We start from the raw sequence: 21,756 nt of genomic DNA on the forward strand, positions 1-21,756 counted from the left end.
GGTTGAGAAGGATTCCATGATTTTTTTCTAGGAATATATCAACTTTCAATGACTCCTTGTAAAATAACAAATACTAATGCAAAATGCTAAATACTCACGGCAGCGCTCGGTTGTGCAGGAGTACTCACTTCCACTGCACATACTGCAAAAAGAAATGACACAGGAGATTGAAAACAACAAAAACACCTTTGTGACAAATGTTATAAATCCCCCATCCCTCTTTTTCAATTAAAAGTTTGGAAATTATGTGGGTTTTTTTGTGTGGAGTGCTGTGGCCTCGTAGTCTGCAGCATTGAATTCGTGGTCTGCTGGTAAGTCTGCAGTTTGTGGGTTCAAGTCCAACCTGGGGTCATGGCACTTAGTCACTCATTGCTTCTCTCCACCAGGAGTAAATGGGTGCCTGTGAGGGCAGAGGTGGTTATTGTGGTAGATTGTAGCTACCTTGCGCTGAAATGGCAGCATCGAGCTGTATACTCCCAGGGAGCTGAGATGGTATGTTTCACTTGGCCCAATGAACAGGGTAATAATGACCGATGTAGTGCCTTGAGGACCAATACTGGTGGATACGTGCACTTTATAAAATAAGCATTATACATTATTATATTTTCCATTCTCCCATTCTGCATCCTGCTTAAAAAAAATTGTCCTCTCAGACAAAAACAATCCCTCTTCAAAACCCCAACAATGGGTAGTGATGAGTACTGATGAAATTATTTATAAACCAAGATCAAATCATTTATAAAACACACACTTCGTCAGTGCCACAAAAATAATAAGTGACAGTAACAGTGAGTAGTTCACTCAGATCTTCAGGTTAAAAGTCACATCTTGTTTTAAGACGAATAATAAATTTCAGCTCAGCAACTTAAGAAGCAAGCAATATGACACAAATGTAAAAGGAATATGCAACATTTGCTTTTGCTGTAATGTTCAGAAATGGATGGATTAGTATTTTGTTAAACCGACTTGTTTGACGTTTTGGGTTCGTAGATGCTGGAAAACCAAGAAAACAATCATGTTCTTGTAGTCTGGTTCCCTGACCCCGCTCAAGATGAAACTGAGCAATTTATAGACACGAGGCAATTGTAAGGTCAGGGTATCAGTCTAGCTGGCTTGTACCCGTTCATAGGTGTGTAATCGATTGCAAACAAAATGTGGACTGACTATATGGTAAATTGGGGGCAGTATTTGAAAAAAAAACACATTTTTTTCCAACGCTGGACGGCCGACCAGCGTTGGAAAAAATGAAAGTCCACTTTTCTTGGAAATGTCAGCACACCAGGTGCCATGACTTTACAGGATGCTTTAGACTGTCATTCACTAACAGTCCAGTACGGTGTTTCGTGTTAATTTGGTAGTTTTGTTTTTTGATGTGTGCAAATGTTGTAGGCCTATATTCCCTTTAAAAAAAATACATAAAGCAGACTCTACTGAGTTTTACTTTTTCATTTGTTTTTTTGCTGAGTAGTTTTTACTTACCAGTCTTTGCAGCCATCTTGCCAAGTTTCTCCATCCATGTACGTTTGGGATGAATAGACACAACCTACAAGATTGTTTGTGAAAAAAATACTTGTTCAATTAGGCATCAAGATAATCATTATAACCAATTTGCATAACTGTGACCTTTCATTTTGCATAATTAACCCATATTTGGAAAGTGTGTTGCATGACACATACTTGAGTGCAGGTGTTAATTGGCATGGGCCCATCCAGCCCCCCCCCCCCCCCCCCTTTGTCGACGGGCCTGGCAATTGTGGAACTGTCACACAGGTGTATAGTACACACCTGCGAACATCGTCTCATACCTAGCTACACATGAATAGACGGTTGCATGCGTAAATGTTCATTTTCATTTTCCTGAGCTCAATTATGCTGAACCGGAGAATATTGTGGACAATAAAGATGCCTCCTGTATTAAAAAAAAGTTATCCACAATTCATTAAAAACTCTTAGGAGTTACTGTATTGCAAACGAAGTGAAGTTTTCTGAGGTTGAGCAATAATGTTCTTCCAAAGATTTTATGCTCGCGAGGTGCATACTGCATGGGGCATAGTAAAAACAAATATAACATGTTTTATTTCGGGTGGATAGTCGATATTAGCTCCCCCAGTATCGGAAGTTGACAAACTAGTTCCCAAGACGAATAGTTTTCAACTTCCAATACCTCGGGGAGCTAATATCAACTGTCCACCCTCAAACCATGTTATACTTGTATAATACCACCCAGTAATGATGAGCCATCTTCTGTTCATGCACAGAATCTATGACATTGTGGCACATGCCCCTCACCTGGTGCAGCAGTCATTGGTGCAGCAGTCATGGGTACACCAGTCGTGGGTACGGCTGTCGTATTTGGACTCTGACAGTGGTCTCCTATGAAACCCTCCGGGCACACGCATAAGTAGCTGGTCGAATTGCTACCCTGAAAACACCTACCGCCGTTCTGGCACGGATCCGGCTCACAGGGATTGGAAGAGCTACGGGTCGCACTTAGAGGGGCTGCCGTGGAGTACAGGAGGCAAAGAAAAAAGCGTTAGCAGGAACACATCAGGGGAACAGTTAGCGTCTATTTAATAACCCTCCTGCTGTATGAGCAGACAGTCGATCTTTTCCCCCTGCCATGCCTTTATACACATGCTAAAATCCCGACCAAAATGGTTGGGACATGCATACCCTCCCCCAGTCCCCCAGTCCCCTCGATGTCGTTATCTCCAGCTGGAACACAGACTGCGCAATGAGAGACAACAATGACCGGCGGCCGGGAGGGGGGAATTATTTGTTCCCAAACAAGATCCACCAATATCAAAACAGGGCGCTCTCTCTCTGCATTATGCATATACATGATGTCCAGAACTTAAGGGCCCTGTCACACTTCTGCGTATCCTAATTCCTTATGAGTTGCGCATTGACATTTTTTTCATACGCAGTCGTACGCACAATACGCACCTCATATGCATCTCTATCGTTTTGTGTAGGTTTTATGTACGCAGATATACGCATGGTACAGCCCAGTACGCAGGATAGTTTTGGGCATGCACAAAACTACGCAGCGCATCGGTCCCGCATCGGTCGAGTGCATTACGAGTACGCTATGTGTTCGTGACGCACCCCGTCAGCATTATGAGCCGCCTGTATTGGACATATACATAGCGTACTTGCAGCGCAGATGCAACGCACGCTGGACGGCGAGCGGCGGAAATGCGGCAAGAATACGCTCAGAAGTGCGTCAAGCATGCGGTCGGCATAAGTCGGGTGCGTCCGGAATACGCTCAGCATGCGCACTGCATACTGACCTATTCACAGCCCGAAAAATAATGTTGTGCACTGCATACAGAACTCATACGCATCTCATACGCAATGGATGCGCTGAATTCGTTACTTGTACGCTAGATGTGCGTCGCACATAAGTCAAAGTGATCAAAACATTTCGACGTTAATTGAGCGTACGGCTGCGTATTGAAAATTTTTGATAAGGAACACATAAGGAATTAGGATACGCAAAGGTGTGACAGGGGCTTTAGAGAATAAGTTATATAACGAGGAATAATGGAGTTTAAATCATCGACGATTGGCAGCTGATTCGTGGACTGGTTGGAAGTAGTCCTGACTAATAATCAGGTGATCCGAGTTTGAACCCCAGTGAGCATTTTTCACTTCTTCTTATTTTACCTTTTAAATAACTAAAGTGAGGAAGGAACATTTCTCACAAGACGTAAAGCCTATCTTGGGTTTGTGTTGTGGAGAACAAGACATTAGATATGCATGTAATGGACCAATCAGAAGATGGGAAACAGATGTCGTTTGGGAAAAGCAATTCGCAGCCGGGGAGGGTGCCCCAGCGAGATTTGGCCGGGACTGTAGTCACCAACAGTCAGATCATATTTTGTTGCAGGAACTGTGACAGTTAAATTCCATCAACAGACAAAAGCATGTAAGGCGAGCCATCAGATAACAGACCGTTCGGGTACCGGGTCCGGTATGCTAATTTCTTTCACCACAATCGGTACGAAGCCAGAAGCCACCCGGTCACTGAAGCGTGACGCCCCAATAGGTCCAAACTGGTGACTCAGGGTTTCACAATAGGCAACATAAATTGAAGTCTGGCCATTGTTGGAGGATTATTCAGCCCACTGGGATTGCCAGCGGCAACTTCTATGAAGCTCATCACAGTCATTGTTGCCTACTGGAGGATTAGCGCGTCACAAATTGGTTCCTTTGTGATGAGCCAGAGCCATGGTGCAGAAGCCTGGTGGAGTTAATCCAGGCCGATCGGTTCCATGCAAGGTCCCAATCCCTTCAACATACTGGGCGGGCTCAACCCCGAACGGTCTCGCCTAACTGGTAGGCAGAGCTGGCCTATCAAACTATAGTCAAAGCATAGCTGTGTCGTGTTCCATGAATGGTGCACAGCCAGTCAATCCTGTGCTATGAAGGCAGGGAGAACTCAACTGTATCTAAAACAACAAACAGCCACTTAATTTATTTTGACTGTTGTGATGGCGTTGTTGAAGTTGCCAGCCAGAGAGGGACGGTTTTTATTAAAAAGAATATATGCAGTTAAAAAAAAAATTTCATTCATTTGAACTTTACAATGAGTACTTTTGCATTCTGGTGGCTTGGAAGAATTCATTGTTTTTTTCCTGTGCATACTGATGGTTCTTCTATTACGAGAGTTCATGTATGCATTTCGGTTTGTGTGGTACAGGAAAAAATCTACATGATAATTCATTATGAAGAACAACCGTGAAGATTAAAAGTGACGTACAGCTTCAGCAACAGCAGATCTAGAGAGGTTAGTGTTGGGTGGGCTGAAGCTGTGCTGGGGTACATATTTTAGAACATTTTGGTCAATGCTGGGGAGGGGGGGGGGGGGCCTCCACGCCCCCTCCCCACCCCTGGATCCACAACTGTTCAGGGAAATCACCAGGCACCATTAATTTTGCAAAAACAATAAAATTGACATTGAACACAACAGGCCCCAAGTGAAAGACCATAGGTCAAGCAGTGTCAGGAATGAGCATTGGGGATTGGGGTTTGGGTGGGGATGGAGATGGGTGTGTGTTAGTGGGGGTGCAGGCATGAGGGTGGGAGATGGATTGGGGGTGGAAGTGGGGGTGGGGTTCGGAAGGCCGGGTTGGGGTTGGGTTGGGGTGGAGGTAGGGTGGGTTGCAGGTGGGGTTCAGAGATGGGTGGGGTTGGGGTTGGGGTGGGGGTTAGGGGTTGGTTGGGTTGGGATGGGGAAGGGTTACATACCTGCAAGCACCAGCTCGTTGCAGTTCCTCCCCTGGTAGCCCTGGGCACACACACAGATGTAGGCACCCGCCGAGGAGGCCGAGCCCTGGTAGCAACTGCCACCATTCTCGCACAGGTTCAGCACGCACTTGTTCACTTCTTCAATGCAGGGAAGAGGACAGGAAGAGGACAGGAAGAAACGGAAGATTTGCGAGATGGAAGATGGGAGGAGTAGAAAGGATTTTCAAAAAGCTTTAAGAGTGCAACAAATAACAGGGCTGGAAGCTGTGAGTGTTAACGCTTTGCAGTTATGAAATGTCTTTTAATATGCCACGGCCTACATTCCAGATACTGACATTACTTCAATCATTTGTTCTTCATGGTCATTCTCTTTAGTCAGGAGCGGATCCAGGTTGGGCTCAAGAAGGGGGAGGGGTTTGCTGTGAAAAGGGGGAGGTAACAAGTATCTGGTGTTGGTATTTTCCTGGTTTTTGGTGGCCCGGGGGGGGGGGGGGGGGGGAATTTGGGGTTCTGGCTCTGATCAGCAGGTGAAGCATTGCAACTCCTTGTAAAGCCCAAGGCATGACATCATGGAATCCAACTGTCCTTTTTATTTAGCATTTTATAACCTAGCCTAAGAAATATTGTGATCTCAAGAAATAACAAGACATTAAATTTCTGTAAATGTTAAGTGGTCTTAATCTGTGATATAAACACATGCTGTCCACCCCCCCCCCCCAACAAACAAAAAAGAGACACGTTACAGTTTAAGTATAGGCAAGCAATTTGGCAAAGGGCACAGACATACATGTACATGAACAAAGAAATTAAATTCCGCTTTTGCTATTTGAACAAATTCTTTTAGACCATATAAACAGGACAAGTTGGCAGACTGACAACAGTCTGAAGGGTTTGGGTGCAGGCAATTTTTTTTGAAAAGATGACAGAGGCACAACGATAAAAGCGTGGGATCTCACCTCCGAAATATACTCCACAGGTCAGGCCACCGTAGCCAAGAGGACACAGACACTGGTAGTCCAGCGTGTTGCCCGCGCCACGTTTCATACAGTTACCGCCGTTCAAGCAGGGATTCTCAAAACATGGATCTGTGAACGAGGCAGCAAAGAAACGTACAACACCAAGGATTAAATCCCCGCTACGGACTTCTTCAAGGTATCTCAAAAAGAAAGGTACCAGCAAAGTGAATGAACCCATAAATAATAAAAAAAAAAAAAAAAAAGTAAATCCATAAGAAAGTCAACACACAATTATAGAAAAACACAGCTGGATTTGAACCTACTTTCAGTATGTATTTCAAAACGCTATTAAAAATATGTTTTTTTTCTAAAAACTGTTGAAAGGCCTGCAAATGCAAACAAGCAATTTCATTTGTTACAGGACATTAATTCCTTACAAATTCGTTCAGAAAAGTAAATTGCAATTTTGAAAAAAACACACATATATACCAACTTTAAGGTTAACAAACAATCAAACACCCTTTTGAATTTTGACTTTGCCCAACTGCAAAGTGGCAATTTCTGACTATATAAGCTTATCTCATGGTGACGGCTACAATCCTGGCCAAAATGGTTGGGACACTTGGAAGTAACTTTAGCCTCCCACGGTCACCCACTCCCCGCTCCCCTTGTCAATGGTGTTCTCTCCAGCTGATGGAGCACACACTGCGCAATGAGAGACAATTACATTGAGCGGGGCCGGGGGTTGGGGCCCAGCGAGATTTGGCCAGGATTGTAGGTCTCATATGATGCTTCAATACCTTGTTGTGAGCAGTCACTGCCAATGTAGCCTGGGGCACAACTGCATTCAAACCATGTATCCGTCAATGTGCATGTTCCTCCATTCGTACAGGGATTGGTGTGGCATGGATCTGAGGTCAAACAAATTATCATCAGGTTTAAATTTCTTTTATAAAGAACAATTGCTAGGGCCTATATATGCAGGGAAGTTTGTCAAAAACCTGCCTGAATTTGTCAAAATCTAACACTGTAAAGTTTTAAAAATATGACTGAGGTATCAGGTTTAGAGGCTGCAATGCACAGTCATAAAAAAAATTACATGTTGATTCTTTTGAAAAGCTGTATCCTCTTTGAGTGATTCCTGTTTGCCTTTCCAGGTTTGCAGCATTGCTAATGTTGCTAGCATCATGACTTGGGACGTGATCCCAGGCTATAATAATTTGGGAGGGAGGCTAATCATCCTTACTCGCAGCTGGTATGCTAAATTGCGAAGGACGCGGCTACAACGTGGTTGGGCCGCTGGCACGTAAAGGGGCCTATGGCTGCCGGCCATATCGATCCATATGACCACGGAGCACAGCCTGAGATCGACAGTGTTTGATTTTTCCGGAGGGAGGAAAACCGGAGGGCTCGGAGAAAAACCCTTGTGGCACAGGAGAGAACCAACGCACAACTCTACTCACATGCGATCTGCGGCCAGGATTCGAAACGTGGTCACCTTGGTGAGAGGCGAACACTTTACGCACAAGCCACCCATGCCACCCAATGGCATGTATGGGTTTATGGCTTCTGACTAGCACCCCTTGAACGAAGACTTTTTTCTCTTATTTCTTGTTGATTTAATACACAAACGGGTGAAAAACAACAGATTTAATAAATTCAATTCATGAAGTGTCCACAATGAGAAACCCAACTGAAAATGCTCTGCCACTTTGATGCAAAGTGTTGTTTTAGAAGGCCTTCAACTTTAGAAGCCGTTTTCTCCGATTGCTAGTTTTTACTGGTATGTACATGGGTGTAACTTCGTGGTGTTGCTGACGAAATGTCTTTCGCGTTCGCATGGATGTGCTGCTAAGCCTCCATTCTAAAGGAAGTTTTACCATCATTCTACTCTGCAATTTGACTGTGGCTTTCCTTTGCTTTCATGGTTAGGTTGCAAATCCTGAACTAAAGTTTCTCCACGGAATCCAAAATTAATATCAACTCACCCTCCACCGTGCAGTCAACGCCCGAGTAGCCAGTGGCACATATACAGGTGTACTCATTCCCGGTTGACTGACACGTAGCGTTGTTCTTGCACGGGTTGGCTGCGCAGGGATCGGCTATTGGATGAAACGATAAATTAAACTTTTGATCATTGTGATGAGAGGATGCTGTGTTTAAAGTGATACTTGGTTATGAATAAGTCTTATGAACAGTGGCGGCACCAGGCTCTAGAATTTGGGGGCAAGGGAAAATTTGGGGGGCAGTAAAAACAAATCTCAAGCCTGTGTACGTGCGCACGTACTATTGTCAATGGTCTGGAAATAAGCCACTAGAGCAACTTAGAGGTGTAGTCGTTTTTATGAATGAGAAATGTATCAAACTGCAGAATGGTGTATAATAAATGAAAACAAATGTGCAAAGACGTTGGCTGCACACTATCTACGGCTGTAAAATGCATGTGAGGCGTGTTTTGTCTTAACCCTAAAAGGGCCGGGGGGGGGGGGGGGGGAGAGGAGAGATGGTCAAAATAACCCAGCCCTTTAAGGGTTAAGTACCAATATTTTAATGCTTTCATTTTATGAATCTTAACAGCAAAGAAAATAAACATAATTAATCTACTTGTACATAAAGTGTTCTGGGAAAACTGGGGGGGGGGGGGGGGGAGGGGGGGCAAAGACAAAACTGGGGGGGGGGGGCATATGCTCCAGCCGGAAAAGGGCGCGATCAGCGTTGGCCTTGGTGTTTCTACAGTAGAAACACTCAATTTGGTACTGGTGAAAGAGATTAAAACTACGCTCGCGATTATTTTTACGTGTCGTTTTCATCGACTTTTCATCACCTTTTTTTCGAAATTATAGTTTAAGAAAAAATCACATTTTGTGGAGAAATCGTTACAAAATCAAATTTTGTGGGACACATTGTAAGAAAATCGGAAATTTCGTTGGAAAAGTCAAAAAGTTGGTTTTCCGATTGAAATCAAAAAAGTTTCATCTCTGTACCTTCAGCGACTTTTAGCCTTGTAAAAGGTGGAGAACAAACTATCTCAAATGTACCACCAATATGAAACAAGAACTGCAAACTACATTTTGCACTCACCTACGCAGAGTTGTCCATAGAAGCCTTCAGGACAACTGCAGAAGAACCTATTGGTTGAGTGGCTCCTGAAGCACGTGCCATTGTTCTTGCATGGAAGGGACTGACAGGGATCTGACCAAAATGCAGAACAGACGGGTAAATTTGTATATAGTCAAATACTAAATCACTGTTATGCAATGTTCTATTGAAAGTCGAGGATTACAGGTCCTGGTTTCAAGCAAGCCGTGGGGGGAGTGTGGCCCAGAAGTTAGGGTTTGTGACTCATGATCAGAGGGTCAGGGGTTCAAAGCCAACTGCTGGTCGTATGTTTTGTCCTTGGGCAAGCCACTTCACCCCCACTTGCCTCTCTCCACCCAGGAGTATAAATGTGTATCAGCATTAGCTAGGGAGTAACCATCTCAGCTCCCTTGGGAGTATACAGCTCGATGCAGCCATTTCGGCATAAGGCAGCTAAAATCAATCACAACTAGAAATGTGTTTGTGGACAAACACAAGCTGTTTCGGATATTTGAAATACTCTGAGCACGGGATGAACAATCAGTGACGTCACTATAAATGTCATCTATAACAGCACATTATAATATGTACATGTCAAGTTACAACCAAATCGAACATTTTAGTTCTGTAGATATAGACCTATAAAAGAATAAAATGCCCCTTTAAGGGACTTCACATGACACTTGATGATGATGTCACTTCAATTTCCATCTATAACACATCCATGTGAATTTGCATACCAAGTTTTAACCCAATCAGACTTGTACTTCCGAAGTTCAGTTTGAAGAAAAACGTGTACAAAACCAATAGGGAAACAATACATCTTTAATGTGATGTAACCTGACACCTCATGACGCCACGATGATGAATTTCTTCTTGGACCATCTATATGTAGTGGTCTAAGTGTGTACCAAGTATAAAGTTGATCAAATTTACGAAAGTGCCAAAGTGGAGCGTTTTAAAGCATGTACAAAACCTATGGGGAAAATGTGCATCTTTAATGTGAAGTACGTAACGTACGTGACACCTGATGACGTCACAGCTAAAATCAATCACAATAACCATCTCTGCCCTCACAGGTACCCATTTACTCCTTGGTGGAAAGAAGCAATGAGTGACTAAGTGCCTTGCCCAAGGGCACATGTACCACAACCCCAGGCCGGAATCGAACCAACTACCCGCAGCATTTCCCGCCGACCACGAATTCAATGCCCACAGACCACGAGGCCACGGCACTCCACTTCAATGGCGTATCCCTGTAAACCCCAGACGTCGTCACGTGAGCACCAGACATCACTTGAGCCCCATATGCCACTGGGAACGCTTTCAAATGTCCTTCCCAGTGGTCTTCCCTAACTGTCTCTTTGTAACCGTTGAGGGGGTATATGTGCACCGAGCCTATACTTGATAGCTGTATCCGGTTCGTTAGTGTGACGTCACTTCAGTTTAAACCACGCCCACTGCCCATTAAGTAGCATTGGAATCATTGGAACCGGAAGTTAACGCAACCTATGTGTTTATCCAATGGGCGCGAGTAATCAGTGATGTGCGCGCACGTATGACGTTTTTACTAACGAACCGGATGGCATCTGGCCCAGGATGTCTTTGGAAAAGATATTCAGCAATGAGGGATTACCTGTGATTTGTGTTTCGCAGTTTTGGCCGGTCCAACCGTCCAGACAGCGACAGTTGTAATGTAGCATCCCACTGTGTAGTTCAGTTCCATAGATGGGCTGGCCTGCTGACTCAGGTACATCTACACATTGTCCACCATTCAAGCAGGGGTTACTGACGCAGGCACCTAGAAAAAGAGGGGAAAAAAGGCATAATTAGTCTTCATGTACTCTTGAATGAAGTTCCAGTCGTCCGTAGCAAGGCACTGTGACAAAGTTCCTGCCAGAATTAAAACAGTAGTCCCTTTATGTTGATTTCATTGTTTATTCTGATGGAAAGAAATCTGCGAACAAAACAAAATGTTGACTGATCCTTTTGAACTGTTGCCTCATTTTTGAATAAGTATTTCAAACAATTTACAAACTTTTCAAAGTTTATTCTTAGGCCAAAAAACACTAATAATACTTCTGCTTCCGGTTTTCCTACCTACCCTATTCTGATAGTCTCTACGCTAATTTTTTTTATGGGAAAAATGAGAAAAAAACACCCAAAACCATCAATTTCTACCTTTTACCCTTGACTACATGCAGACACCTCCATGTGATCGTACACAAAAAAAAATTGGCAAAAAAAAAAAATAACATTTCCCTACCTACCCTATTTTCAAATGCCATGTAATCGGAAGCAGAACAATTTTTTTTTGGCCTTACTTTTGAAAAAAAACACCAAAATCTTAAGAGAAAATGTTTAAAATATCTGCGTCATAACATAAGGAATAATTCAAATTAATGGACATTTAGAATTACACATGATTCTTTGGAAAAAAATGGAGAATTGAACATGTCACTTGTCTTCAATCACACTCGGGCCTTTGTTTAATTGATTCTTAGGCATAGGTTTATAGTTGGAAATGTGCTCAACCTTAGCTGTACAGTACGCTGCACATCCAGTTTTAGGATACATTATCACACAAAAAGTTACTTCTGTTTTATTGTAAGGTTTGCAGTAAGGGATAACAGCAGGTTTTTCTTATTTCCAAACAATCATAGATATATTGAATTGTAAGTCAAACACAAGGGAAATCTCAAGTACGGTCACAAGTAACCATGGGCGTCAATCCTGGGGGGGCGGGGGAGGGGGGGGGGGAGACAGGGGGACATGTCCCCCCAACTTTTTGAAGGATGGGGGGGCACAATATCAAATGTCCCCCCCCCCCCATTTTTGAACTCCTGTGTCTCATTTACAGGACCCTATTATATACAATGTATCTGTTGCTAGGAAAATATTGGTTAAAGTGGTCAGAAATATCCTCAGATCGCACCACAGAGCATCTAGAATCCAAAATTTTCGTGGCCCTTAAACGGGCCCTGAACCCCACGCCTTTAGCTCAGAATATAATAGCTGATTCAATGACTCCAACCTCAAAAATGATGTTTTAATGATTATCTTTTGCTTAAAAAAAAAGGTTAAAGCGGTCAGAAATTGCCTCAGATCGCACCACAAAGAGCGTCTAGAATCAATTTTTTTCGGGGCCCTTAAGTGGGCCCCGAACCCCATGCTGTAAGGGCTTTGCGCTTTGTGCTCGCATTAGTTGTGATCAAGGTATATCCCCCCACTTTTGAGAAGCGATTGGCGCCCCTGCAAGTAACAGAGGCTGGCTAATGTCAATGTATAAATTTAGGGTCCAAAGTGTGACATTTTTCTTGTCCCTGTTACCTTGGTACTTTGTCATTTGCTATTCAAGTATCATGAAGGATTATTTGTTGGGTAGGTAGTTTGCTATTCATAATCACTCTTGGAGGATGACTGCATTAAGGAGTGCATCAGAATTATAAAATTACAGATGTCAGATGCGACAGGGACAGGGAAAAAAGTGGACTCCAAATTTATAGGATGACCCATTAAGCTTGCAACTTGACAATTTGACTTGTGACTAACTTGATTACAACTCAGCCTGGACAATTAACGATTTCTGAATGTTACATGTTATATACTCACGTTGTACAGAACACGTCAAGCCCAAGTACTGGCCAGTGCAGACGCAGTAGAAGCCCCACGTTCCGCCTGCCGCAGGAATGGCGTTACACACACCGGAGTTCAGACAAGGGCTGGGGCTACAGGGATCTGTGAGTGAAGGAAAACAAACAGTAATGGTCAAGAATCTTTCGCATATTTTTTTTCTTTTTCTCTTGGAGAAAAACTCCCCCCTCAACCCATTCCCAATCTTCCACCAAGATTCAAATTTGCTTGTTTTTGGAAGTGGGAGGGGTTTAATCTGTTGGGATTGCAAATTTCGGTTTATATTTACCTGGAACATCACAGTTAATGCCGACAAAGTCTTCCGGGCATTCGCATTGGTAGCTGGTACCATTGCTGGTTGGTATACATGATCCACCATTCTGACACGGAGAAGAATTGCACGGATCTGTGTAGACAATGAATCAGTTATTTAACAACTTAAGCCTTCATGAGCAACTTGTGTCTAGCCTTACCCAGTCCGCGCCGGATGAGGTGTATACACGCAAAGGTTTTGTGGTATTCGGAACGGATGACAGATAAACACGCAGGGAGCGAGGCCAGAAATATCTGTCAGCGTCCTGCTCACAGTGAGCGACGCTGAAAATATGAGTTTGCTGCCCGAGGATCATGGTTTCAACCCGTCTGGCTTGAGTTGGGTGAAAATTAATCCCGCGCCTTGTTTCGTTCTTGTCAAAATAATCCCGGCGCGAACTGGTTAAAGAGCCACAATTGGAAAAGAACCTTTTGGCTGTTACAGAGAATAATTTGAAGATAATAATTTTCTTCAAAATCACAGCAGGCCAGAAAGAATAATTTCACAGGAAGTTTAGTGCCATTACTATCTTTAAACCAAGTATGCCTTTTCAACAATAATTTTGTCAGTTACTTTTTGGATAGCTGCAAATATGATATACCTTTAAGTTGTGCATGCATGTTGGACATTAACTGTGGCTATGATTGGTCAAAACATCACGGAGCAGGGCTTAAAGGAAAAGTCTGTTCTTACTCAGGTTATAATTTTGGAGTGTGAGTTCTGAAGTTTCTTCCAATCAATGCCACAGACCCGGTGCATAATCCTACCTTCCTGGGGTGGGATGGTGCACGTAGGCCCTGTATACTGGTTGCTGCAATGGCACACAAAGTTCCCAGGATTGTAGACAACTTCAACACATAGTCCACCATTCATACAAGGTGAAGACACACATGGACCTAAACACCAAATGTAAAATATTCGATATTTCTAATAAACAAATCTCAACTACTCACTCATAGACAACAAGGTATGCTGAAAATCTTTTCTGTTTCAGAAAAGGACTTTGCACATACAGTATTAAGCTGTGTTATGTAAAGCAGCCAGGATGAAAATATTTCAAAAGTCTTTGAGAATGATCAAGGTGATATAATAATGATAATAATAATAATAATAACGGAGTCTTATATAGCGCACGTATCTACCAACAATTAGGTACTCAAGGCACTGGAAATTATGTCTAAAATTAAAGACTGGTAAATGAGGTTTATGAGAAATATGAGACCCATTATGTAGCGCTTTTTAGGGGTTTACAAGGTGCTGTGGCGCATATTGCAGCCAATGCCAGAAACACCGGGGCAAACCCCTTCTCTTTAGCGATAAGTGTTACTGGGTTCTTTAACATGCATTACACAACACACGGGACCTACGGCTTTACGTCCCATCCAAAGGACGAAGCAATAATGGTAAAGTGCCTTGCTCAAGAGCACAAGCACCATGTTCCCATGGTCAGGATTCGAACCCATGTACCACGGCACACGAGTCGAACACCGTAACCATTGGACCACAGCACCCCATGGTACGTGAAGTGATGCACACCACGTATGCTGTAATACATACAATTTAGACCTCAAGTGAGTTGTCTTCCAATGGGAATATTCAATGATATAACAACATTTGCTGGTTAACTGCATAACAAACTTACCAATGACTTCGCACCTGCGCCCGGTGTAGCCCTCCAGACATGCGCACCTGTAATTTCCATCCCCCACGTCAATGCAGGCGGCGCCGTGCAAACAAGGATCGCTGCCACAGGCAAGGGGGACTGTTAACCAAGAAGAAAGAAATTATAGTCTAAGTTACAAAATAGGAACAATACTCTGCATTTAGAAGTTAACAGTAAATATCCAGTCACAAACTCTGTGAAATCAATTAGCAACATTTGTTGTAAGGAGGCTTTGCCTCGCCTGCTACATGGGGAGGCAGCTTCATGGGTGCGGCGGCGTTTCGGGTGAGTCCCCGGCGAAGCGAAAGACATCGTGGGCACATTTTGTTTGAGTCTCTTTTTTTCTCATACAAAGTAGCTAGACAAAGTAGTCAATTTAAAGTAGTCAGACAAAAAATTGGTCCTAAAAATTGGCCTTAGAATTTTGTTCAAGCTCTCTGGCAAGTGTTAAGCACCATTTTCTGACCATATATATTTGTATGTTGAGTCAACTCAATCTTGTTAAAATATATCAGTAAATGGTAGGTGTTGGGGTAAAGTCAGTCTGACAATTTCTCTAGCAGCTTAGCTGTCATCTAACAGGACACACTCATAGGATGCAAGTCTTGGCAAAATCTTTTTAATGTTTTGTACAACTTGGACACAATCTCTCTTTCAAACACTTGCACATATTTGAGAAAATGCAGCTATTCAAAGAGTATTCAAAGTTTCAAGTAAAATACATTTATTCATAAGATGGAATATGCGTCAAGGTGATGTTAATCAATATTAGGTTTTACCCTAGCTTCACCGATGTATAAACAACCAGCCGACCGAACCTGCAAGCTGGGTGGTCGAGTGGTAAGATGTCTGCACAAGAAAGCAGGAGGTTGTGGGTTCGAGTCCCACCTCGGTGATTTTTTGCCCAACTTTCGCTTGGGAACACACTGAGTATACAGTGTTTATATGTCTGTGAAGGGCAGAATCTAATATCAAAATATAGTTTTCAACCTAAATAATATTTATCACGGTTTACTTTCAAAAGTTATATTAAAAAAATAAAACAGATAGTAACACAATTGCAAAATTTCCAAAAGGAGTACGGTGTTGTTTCTTCAGCCGGATTTAAACAAGTACGTTTAAAACTGGCTAGGGGTCTGGTTGCAGAAAATAGCCCGAGCCAAATCCGGGAAAAAAAGTAGGAAAAGTAGGAATACTTGAAAGCCTGCAAATGACATCAGTGAGATATTTACAAAGCGCTCACTAGGCTGGCCCTCTGGAACCAGCAAATATTGTTCTTTCATCCCAGCTTTTGACACCCCCCTACAGAGACTGTACTGTGCCTCTCACATTTAACTTCAGGACTGTTCCACAACATGTGACCCCCACCCCTTTCCTAACGAATAAGATTCAAATTTGCTTGTTTTGGGAAGGGATGACACCTAATCTGTTGGGATTGCAAATGTTGGTTTTTATTAATACCTGGAACATCACAGTTAATGCCGACAAAGTCTTCCGGGCATTCACATTGGTAGCTGGTACCATTGCTGGTTGGTATACATGATCCACCATTCTGGCATGGAGAAGAATTGCACGGATCTGTGTAGACAATGAATCAGTTATTCAACAACTTAAACTTTTGTGAGCAACTTTTGTCTAGGTTTTAAGAGCCACAAATTGGATTAGAACCTGTTGGCTGTTAAAATAATACCTCCGCCGTAAAAGCAACTAAATACTGGGAACAATTTGAAGAAGTATGTTATATCATAATTATGTTTATCATAATTGCCCGAATATTTATTTTCCTCCCCCTCCCACTCCCCCCAAAAGAACTTACAAAAAGACAAAAAATTGGTCCTAAAAATTGGCCTTAGAATTTTGTTCAAGCTCTCTGGCAAGTGTTAAGCACCATTTTCTGACCATATATATTTGTATGTTGAGTCAACTCAATCTTGTTAAAATATATCAGTAAATGGTAGGTGTTGGGGTAAAGTTAGTCTGACAATTTCTCTAGCAGCTTAGCTGTCATCTAACAGGACACACTCATAGGATGCAAGTCTTGGCAAAATCTTTTTAATGTTTTGTACAACTTGGACACAATCTCTCTTTCAAACACTTGCACATATTTGAGAAAATGCAGCTATTCAAAGAGTATTCAAAGTTTCAACTCTTTACTGATGAAAATTGTGGGCAAGCGTATCTGATTGAAGGCCTGGTGGTTAGTGTTTGTAACTCATGATCAGAGGGTCAGGGGTTCGAATCCAGCTGCTGGCCATATGTTGTGTCCTTGGGCAAGCCACTTCATCTCCACTTGCCTCTCTCCACCCAGGAGTATAAATGGGTACCAGCTTTAGCTGGGGAGTAACCTGCGATGGATTAGCATCCCATCAAGGAGGAATAGAAATATTCTCAGTCGTTTCCTGCTACTGAAACTGGAGATAAACGCCGGCTGATGGGCCACATTGGCTTGTGACAGGCTCAACTTATGACTGAAAACTATGCTACCCTCTTTCTTATAAACCATGAGTAAGAAATGGTTAAAGGAACAAACAAAAAGCGTTAAACAAAAATGTAGAGGGGCTCTAATTAACGATCATGACATATGAAAGCTGGACTTACTCTGTTGTTCACAGCGAGTGCCTGTGTGGGAGGCTGGGCACAGGCACGTCAGGCCGCCAGCAGCAAAAGGCGAAGGGATACAGGTGCCTCCATTCATACAAACACCTGTAACACAAGCTCCAACACCTGCCCAGAGATAAACAGAGTACACTCGTGAATTTTTCTTACAAGTTCTCAGACAGACTGCATGACATACCGTGCTTCTAAAAGCAGCAACATTAAAATTGTGCCCCCACTCAAGATGGAAAACTGGCCCCTAGAAAATAATAGTGCTCTTCACGCGAATAAAATGGTCACTGCACTGGCCATCAAAAGCAACAGTGCCCCTCTCGCAATAAAAAAATATGGTCTCTCTACATAACTAGGTAAAAGAAACACAAAGAGCAAGATGGACAATGTATTCATAATTTGTTCCTTGTCATATAGGTTTGTAGCGAAATGAATGGGACCACATTCTTTTCCTCCGCTTTCACAACGACGGTGGGTGACCCTTATTCTGAGCAATTGCCCCTTTTTGGTGTTGCCCCCCAGTTTCAAAAGTGTTCCGCCGTCCCTGTGCTGGGATGATTATCGTGTCCACTGTCCTTTCCATTGTCATGTTTCAATACAATGATCAATACATGAAGCATTTTTTTGTTTACCTATTCATCAAACTTAAAAATGAACTCATCCCTTAAAAATGACAAGTCCTCAATCTTGACACGAAATTATCAATGAGGATTGGCCAACTCACCAGTGTCCATAATCTCGCATCGCTGACCAACAAAGCCGTTGGAGCACTGACACATGATCATGTCGTTGGTTGGGTCTAACGGATGCGAGCATACGCCACCGTTGAGGCAGGGGTTATTCGCACATGGATCTATGGGGAAAACAGGCACGTGGTTAACAACAAGCTCAAACTGGAATCACAATTGATACACTTGTACGTGTTACTATACCTCAATGTTACTTTACCTCATACACATTCATGATCGAGAGCCGAGTTCTCCGCACTAGTCTACTAACCATCACGTGTCAGCTGCTAGTTTTGCTGTTAACCAAGCATGTGGCATGTGAGGTTTTACACACAGTTAAATATGCATGCGTAGTGCGGTAGTAGACTATATCCCACTGAAAACCCGAGGACAAGTCATGCCATATGCACGCGAACCAGTACAGTGCGCGCTAATGTTGTACATCAGGTTGGGTTGACCAAGCCAAACCAACCCGAATTATTATAGCTATAAACCGACTCCGAACCGAAACCAATCTAAACTCCCCTAATCCGACATTCTGATCCGACTAAAAAATGTAAGCAAAATTAACTGACCTGAAACCAAACCGACCCGAAAAATTCCCGAATATCTGGCTTGGGCAACTGTGCCCGTTTTTTTTGTGTTATTGAAAAAAGTACCCGCATCATGTGAAATCGTCGTCTCTCTATAAAGACTCATAAACGTTATCTTCTGGTGGACCTACACATTATAGACAGTGCAAGTCCCGATGGTCCGAAGGTTCAACAGTCTGAAGGTTCTTTAGTCCTAAGGGGTCATTAGTCCGAAGGTTCATTAGTGCGAAGATTCAATAGTCCGAAAGTTCGATAATCCGAAGGCTCGATAGTCCGAAGGGCCCATTAGTCCGAAAATAGAATAAGGTTAATAAATCCGAAGGTTTGATATAGTCCAAATAGATGATAGGGTTCGATAGGCCAAATCGACAATAAGATTCAATAGTCCGAATAGATGATAAGGTTCGATAGTCCGAATATACGGTAGGGTTCGATAGTCCGAATGGGCAATACAGTTCGTCAGTATGACACTTCGGACTATCGGACCTTACTGTTGATTAGGACTATCGGACCTTATTGTCGATTCGGACTATTGAACCTTATTGTCAATTCGGATAAATGAACCTTCGGACTAACGAACCTTCAGATTAATGAACCTTGGGACTATTGCATCAAATGTTTGGATTAACAAACCTTATTTCATTTTCGGTCTAACGAACCCCCTCTTATGGAAATTTTGTGTATTTGGACTATCGAACCTTTGGACTATCGGACCTTCAGACTATCGGGCATCCCCCGTCAAAAAGCAGCTTCTACTGTTTTTACACAGTGTTCATACAGTAGGCAAAGCCAAGAAAGTATGCCATCAGTCTGAACAGGCAGAGACTTACTTGAACGTTCACACAGGTTTCCCTCAAATCCACTAAGACAAGAACAGATAAATGCTGTCTGGTTCTGGCTCGATGTGAAGCAAGTTCCTCCATTCAGACATGGGCTGCTAGAGGAGCAAATATCTGCAGAAAACAGTCCAATTTGTTCATGCTTAGACAATTGAAAGGCATAGAAGACTGTGAAATAATGGCATTTTTATCTGGTATTATACAACACCTGAATAAATCCCTGTCATCTGATTGGTGGATCGTTGATCACATGTCATTGAATTATTCATACAAACACACTGCGCGCGCGTGGCGCGCAGCGCACAGTGCAATGGAAGTTCTATTGCATGCTGAATAGAACTTCCATTGCACGGTGTCACTGCTGCTGGTGGTGGTGCTGTTTTAAATCGAGATAAATTTAATATGATTGTTCTCAACCTGTTGAACAGTTTGTATTAATATAAATATGATGAACTTGTCAAACTTTTAAACAGTTTTAACCTGAATAAATTGGCTATTAAAAGTCAACCAATCAGATGACAAGGATTTTTTTCAGGTGTTATATAAAACAAATAATGAATATTTCACGTTCGTGCAATGGAACGAATAATTTCATTCAGTGACAGATGAAATGTTCCAATGGAACATTTCATCTGTCACCTCATGAAATTATTCTTACCATTGCACTCACAAACATTCATTATTTGTATACCATAGTTTTTAAAATATGACGAAGAATTTAAACCCATTCGCCCTCATGCTGCCCCACACAGTCCTGCCTGTTACTCCTCATGCCGCCTCAGGCCTCAAATCGCCTCGCACGCTATGGCTTTATTTATTTTATTGAGGAGTAAATACAATGTAATACAAGTGCTTAAAGGTTCAACATTTGATGACAAAATCAATGGGAATTTAAATTTGTTGTACTTTTTTATGAGGTTGCTTGATGGCTAATTTACATAATGATCAAGATGAAAAAGCCATTTCCTGTCACGGAACCATATGAGATTCCTTTGGAAATTTGAATCACTGATATTCATCCACAAACGCATTTATTTCAAATAAACAAAGGAAAACTGACTAGGTACACTTAGTCAGATTTGAAAATTTGTAATAAAAAGGCATATCGTTTCTCAGAAATCCCAATTTGCTATTTCCCAGGTTTGCAGTTTAATTGTTGCTAGCATCGTGACTTCAGGCATCAGGCGCGGATGGAGGGGGGGGGGGGTGTTTCAAAAAAAAAAAAAAAAACAGCTCTGTCAATTTTTTTTTATAGAAATTCCTTAAAAATAATGCAAACCCCCCCCCCCTGCTTTGACACCCAAAAAAATTATACTGGCAATAATGTCTGCCTGTGCACAAAATACGGATAGAGCCAGCGGAGTTAGGGGTATTTGTAAACTATTTTGTAATATAGTGTTAATAATCGTTGGATTCGAACCCCCCCATTGAAAGTATGGTATGAGCACCCCCCCCCCCCCCACCCCCACCCCCAGGGCTGGATAGCTCAGTTGGTAGAGCACTGGAACAGCAATCCTGAGGTTGCAGGTTCAAACCCTTTTTTTGGGAGGGATTTTTTTTCTTCAGAAAAGCTGTCTTAACTAACTCACATTATAAATGTCAAAATATGTGATTAACATTTTCAATTTGGTAGAAAGAAATGTGCCCCAGTGTCTTGCACTCACCAACATGATGCTCACACTGCACACCATAGAAATCATTTGGACAGGTGCACACCATGTCTGCTGTGTTCCCACCAACTGGAGTGCAAGAACCCCCATTCTCACAAGGAACATCAGTGCAACTCGCTGAAAGAAGAAAAAAAAAATCAGTCACAAATAACCAATGATGTGATGTTTACACGTCTAAATGCTGAAATGAAAACAATTCTATATCCGTTTACAAATTTTCCAAAATGTTTAAACAAAACCTGAAAAATAAAAATGAGACAGGCTTCTATCATGCAATCTTCCTTTGAGTTAAACATAGTATATAGGCTCCATAACATAAATATTTATCAATGGTTTCAAACCCATTTAATTTACAAAACCGTTTAGGCACTGCAATACTTGATTACATTCGGGGTAGTTAGGTTTTAAGGTTTTCAATGACTG

General features: G+C 42.4%; 1 protein-coding gene across 4 annotated transcripts in view; it reads right to left on the bottom strand.

The window, feature by feature from the left end:
• LOC119721174 (fibropellin-1-like) overlaps positions 1-21,756 on the bottom strand; it is a 50,044-nt gene that overhangs the window by 15,921 nt on the left and 12,367 nt on the right. The window contains exons 8-25 of one of the 4 annotated variants that reach the window (XM_038191070.1): positions 21,328-21,450; positions 19,655-19,777; positions 18,228-18,356; positions 17,495-17,620; positions 16,358-16,474; positions 14,876-14,995; positions 14,001-14,129; positions 13,210-13,326; positions 12,900-13,025; positions 10,924-11,088; positions 9,291-9,401; positions 8,198-8,311; positions 7,010-7,120; positions 6,210-6,338; positions 5,254-5,391; positions 2,290-2,499; positions 1,480-1,543; positions 99-142 (exon numbers count right to left, since the gene is read on the bottom strand). In XM_038191070.1, coding sequence (XP_038046998.1) covers positions 99-142; positions 1,480-1,543; positions 2,290-2,499; positions 5,254-5,391; positions 6,210-6,338; positions 7,010-7,120; positions 8,198-8,311; positions 9,291-9,401; positions 10,924-11,088; positions 12,900-13,025; positions 13,210-13,326; positions 14,001-14,129; positions 14,876-14,995; positions 16,358-16,474; positions 17,495-17,620; positions 18,228-18,356; positions 19,655-19,777; positions 21,328-21,450 — 2,196 coding nt within the window. The remainder of the gene's footprint in view (positions 1-98; positions 143-1,479; positions 1,544-2,289; positions 2,500-5,253; positions 5,392-6,209; positions 6,339-7,009; positions 7,121-8,197; positions 8,312-9,290; positions 9,402-10,923; positions 11,089-12,899; positions 13,026-13,209; positions 13,327-14,000; positions 14,130-14,875; positions 14,996-16,357; positions 16,475-17,494; positions 17,621-18,227; positions 18,357-19,654; positions 19,778-21,327; positions 21,451-21,756) is intronic. The other 3 variants (XM_038191071.1, XM_038191073.1, XM_038191072.1) reach the window with 3 other exon arrangements.

This window comes from Patiria miniata, unplaced genomic scaffold, assembly GCF_015706575.1.
Source record: "Patiria miniata isolate m_02_andy unplaced genomic scaffold, ASM1570657v1 HiC_scaffold_13, whole genome shotgun sequence".
NCBI lineage: Eukaryota > Metazoa > Echinodermata > Asteroidea > Valvatida > Asterinidae > Patiria > Patiria miniata.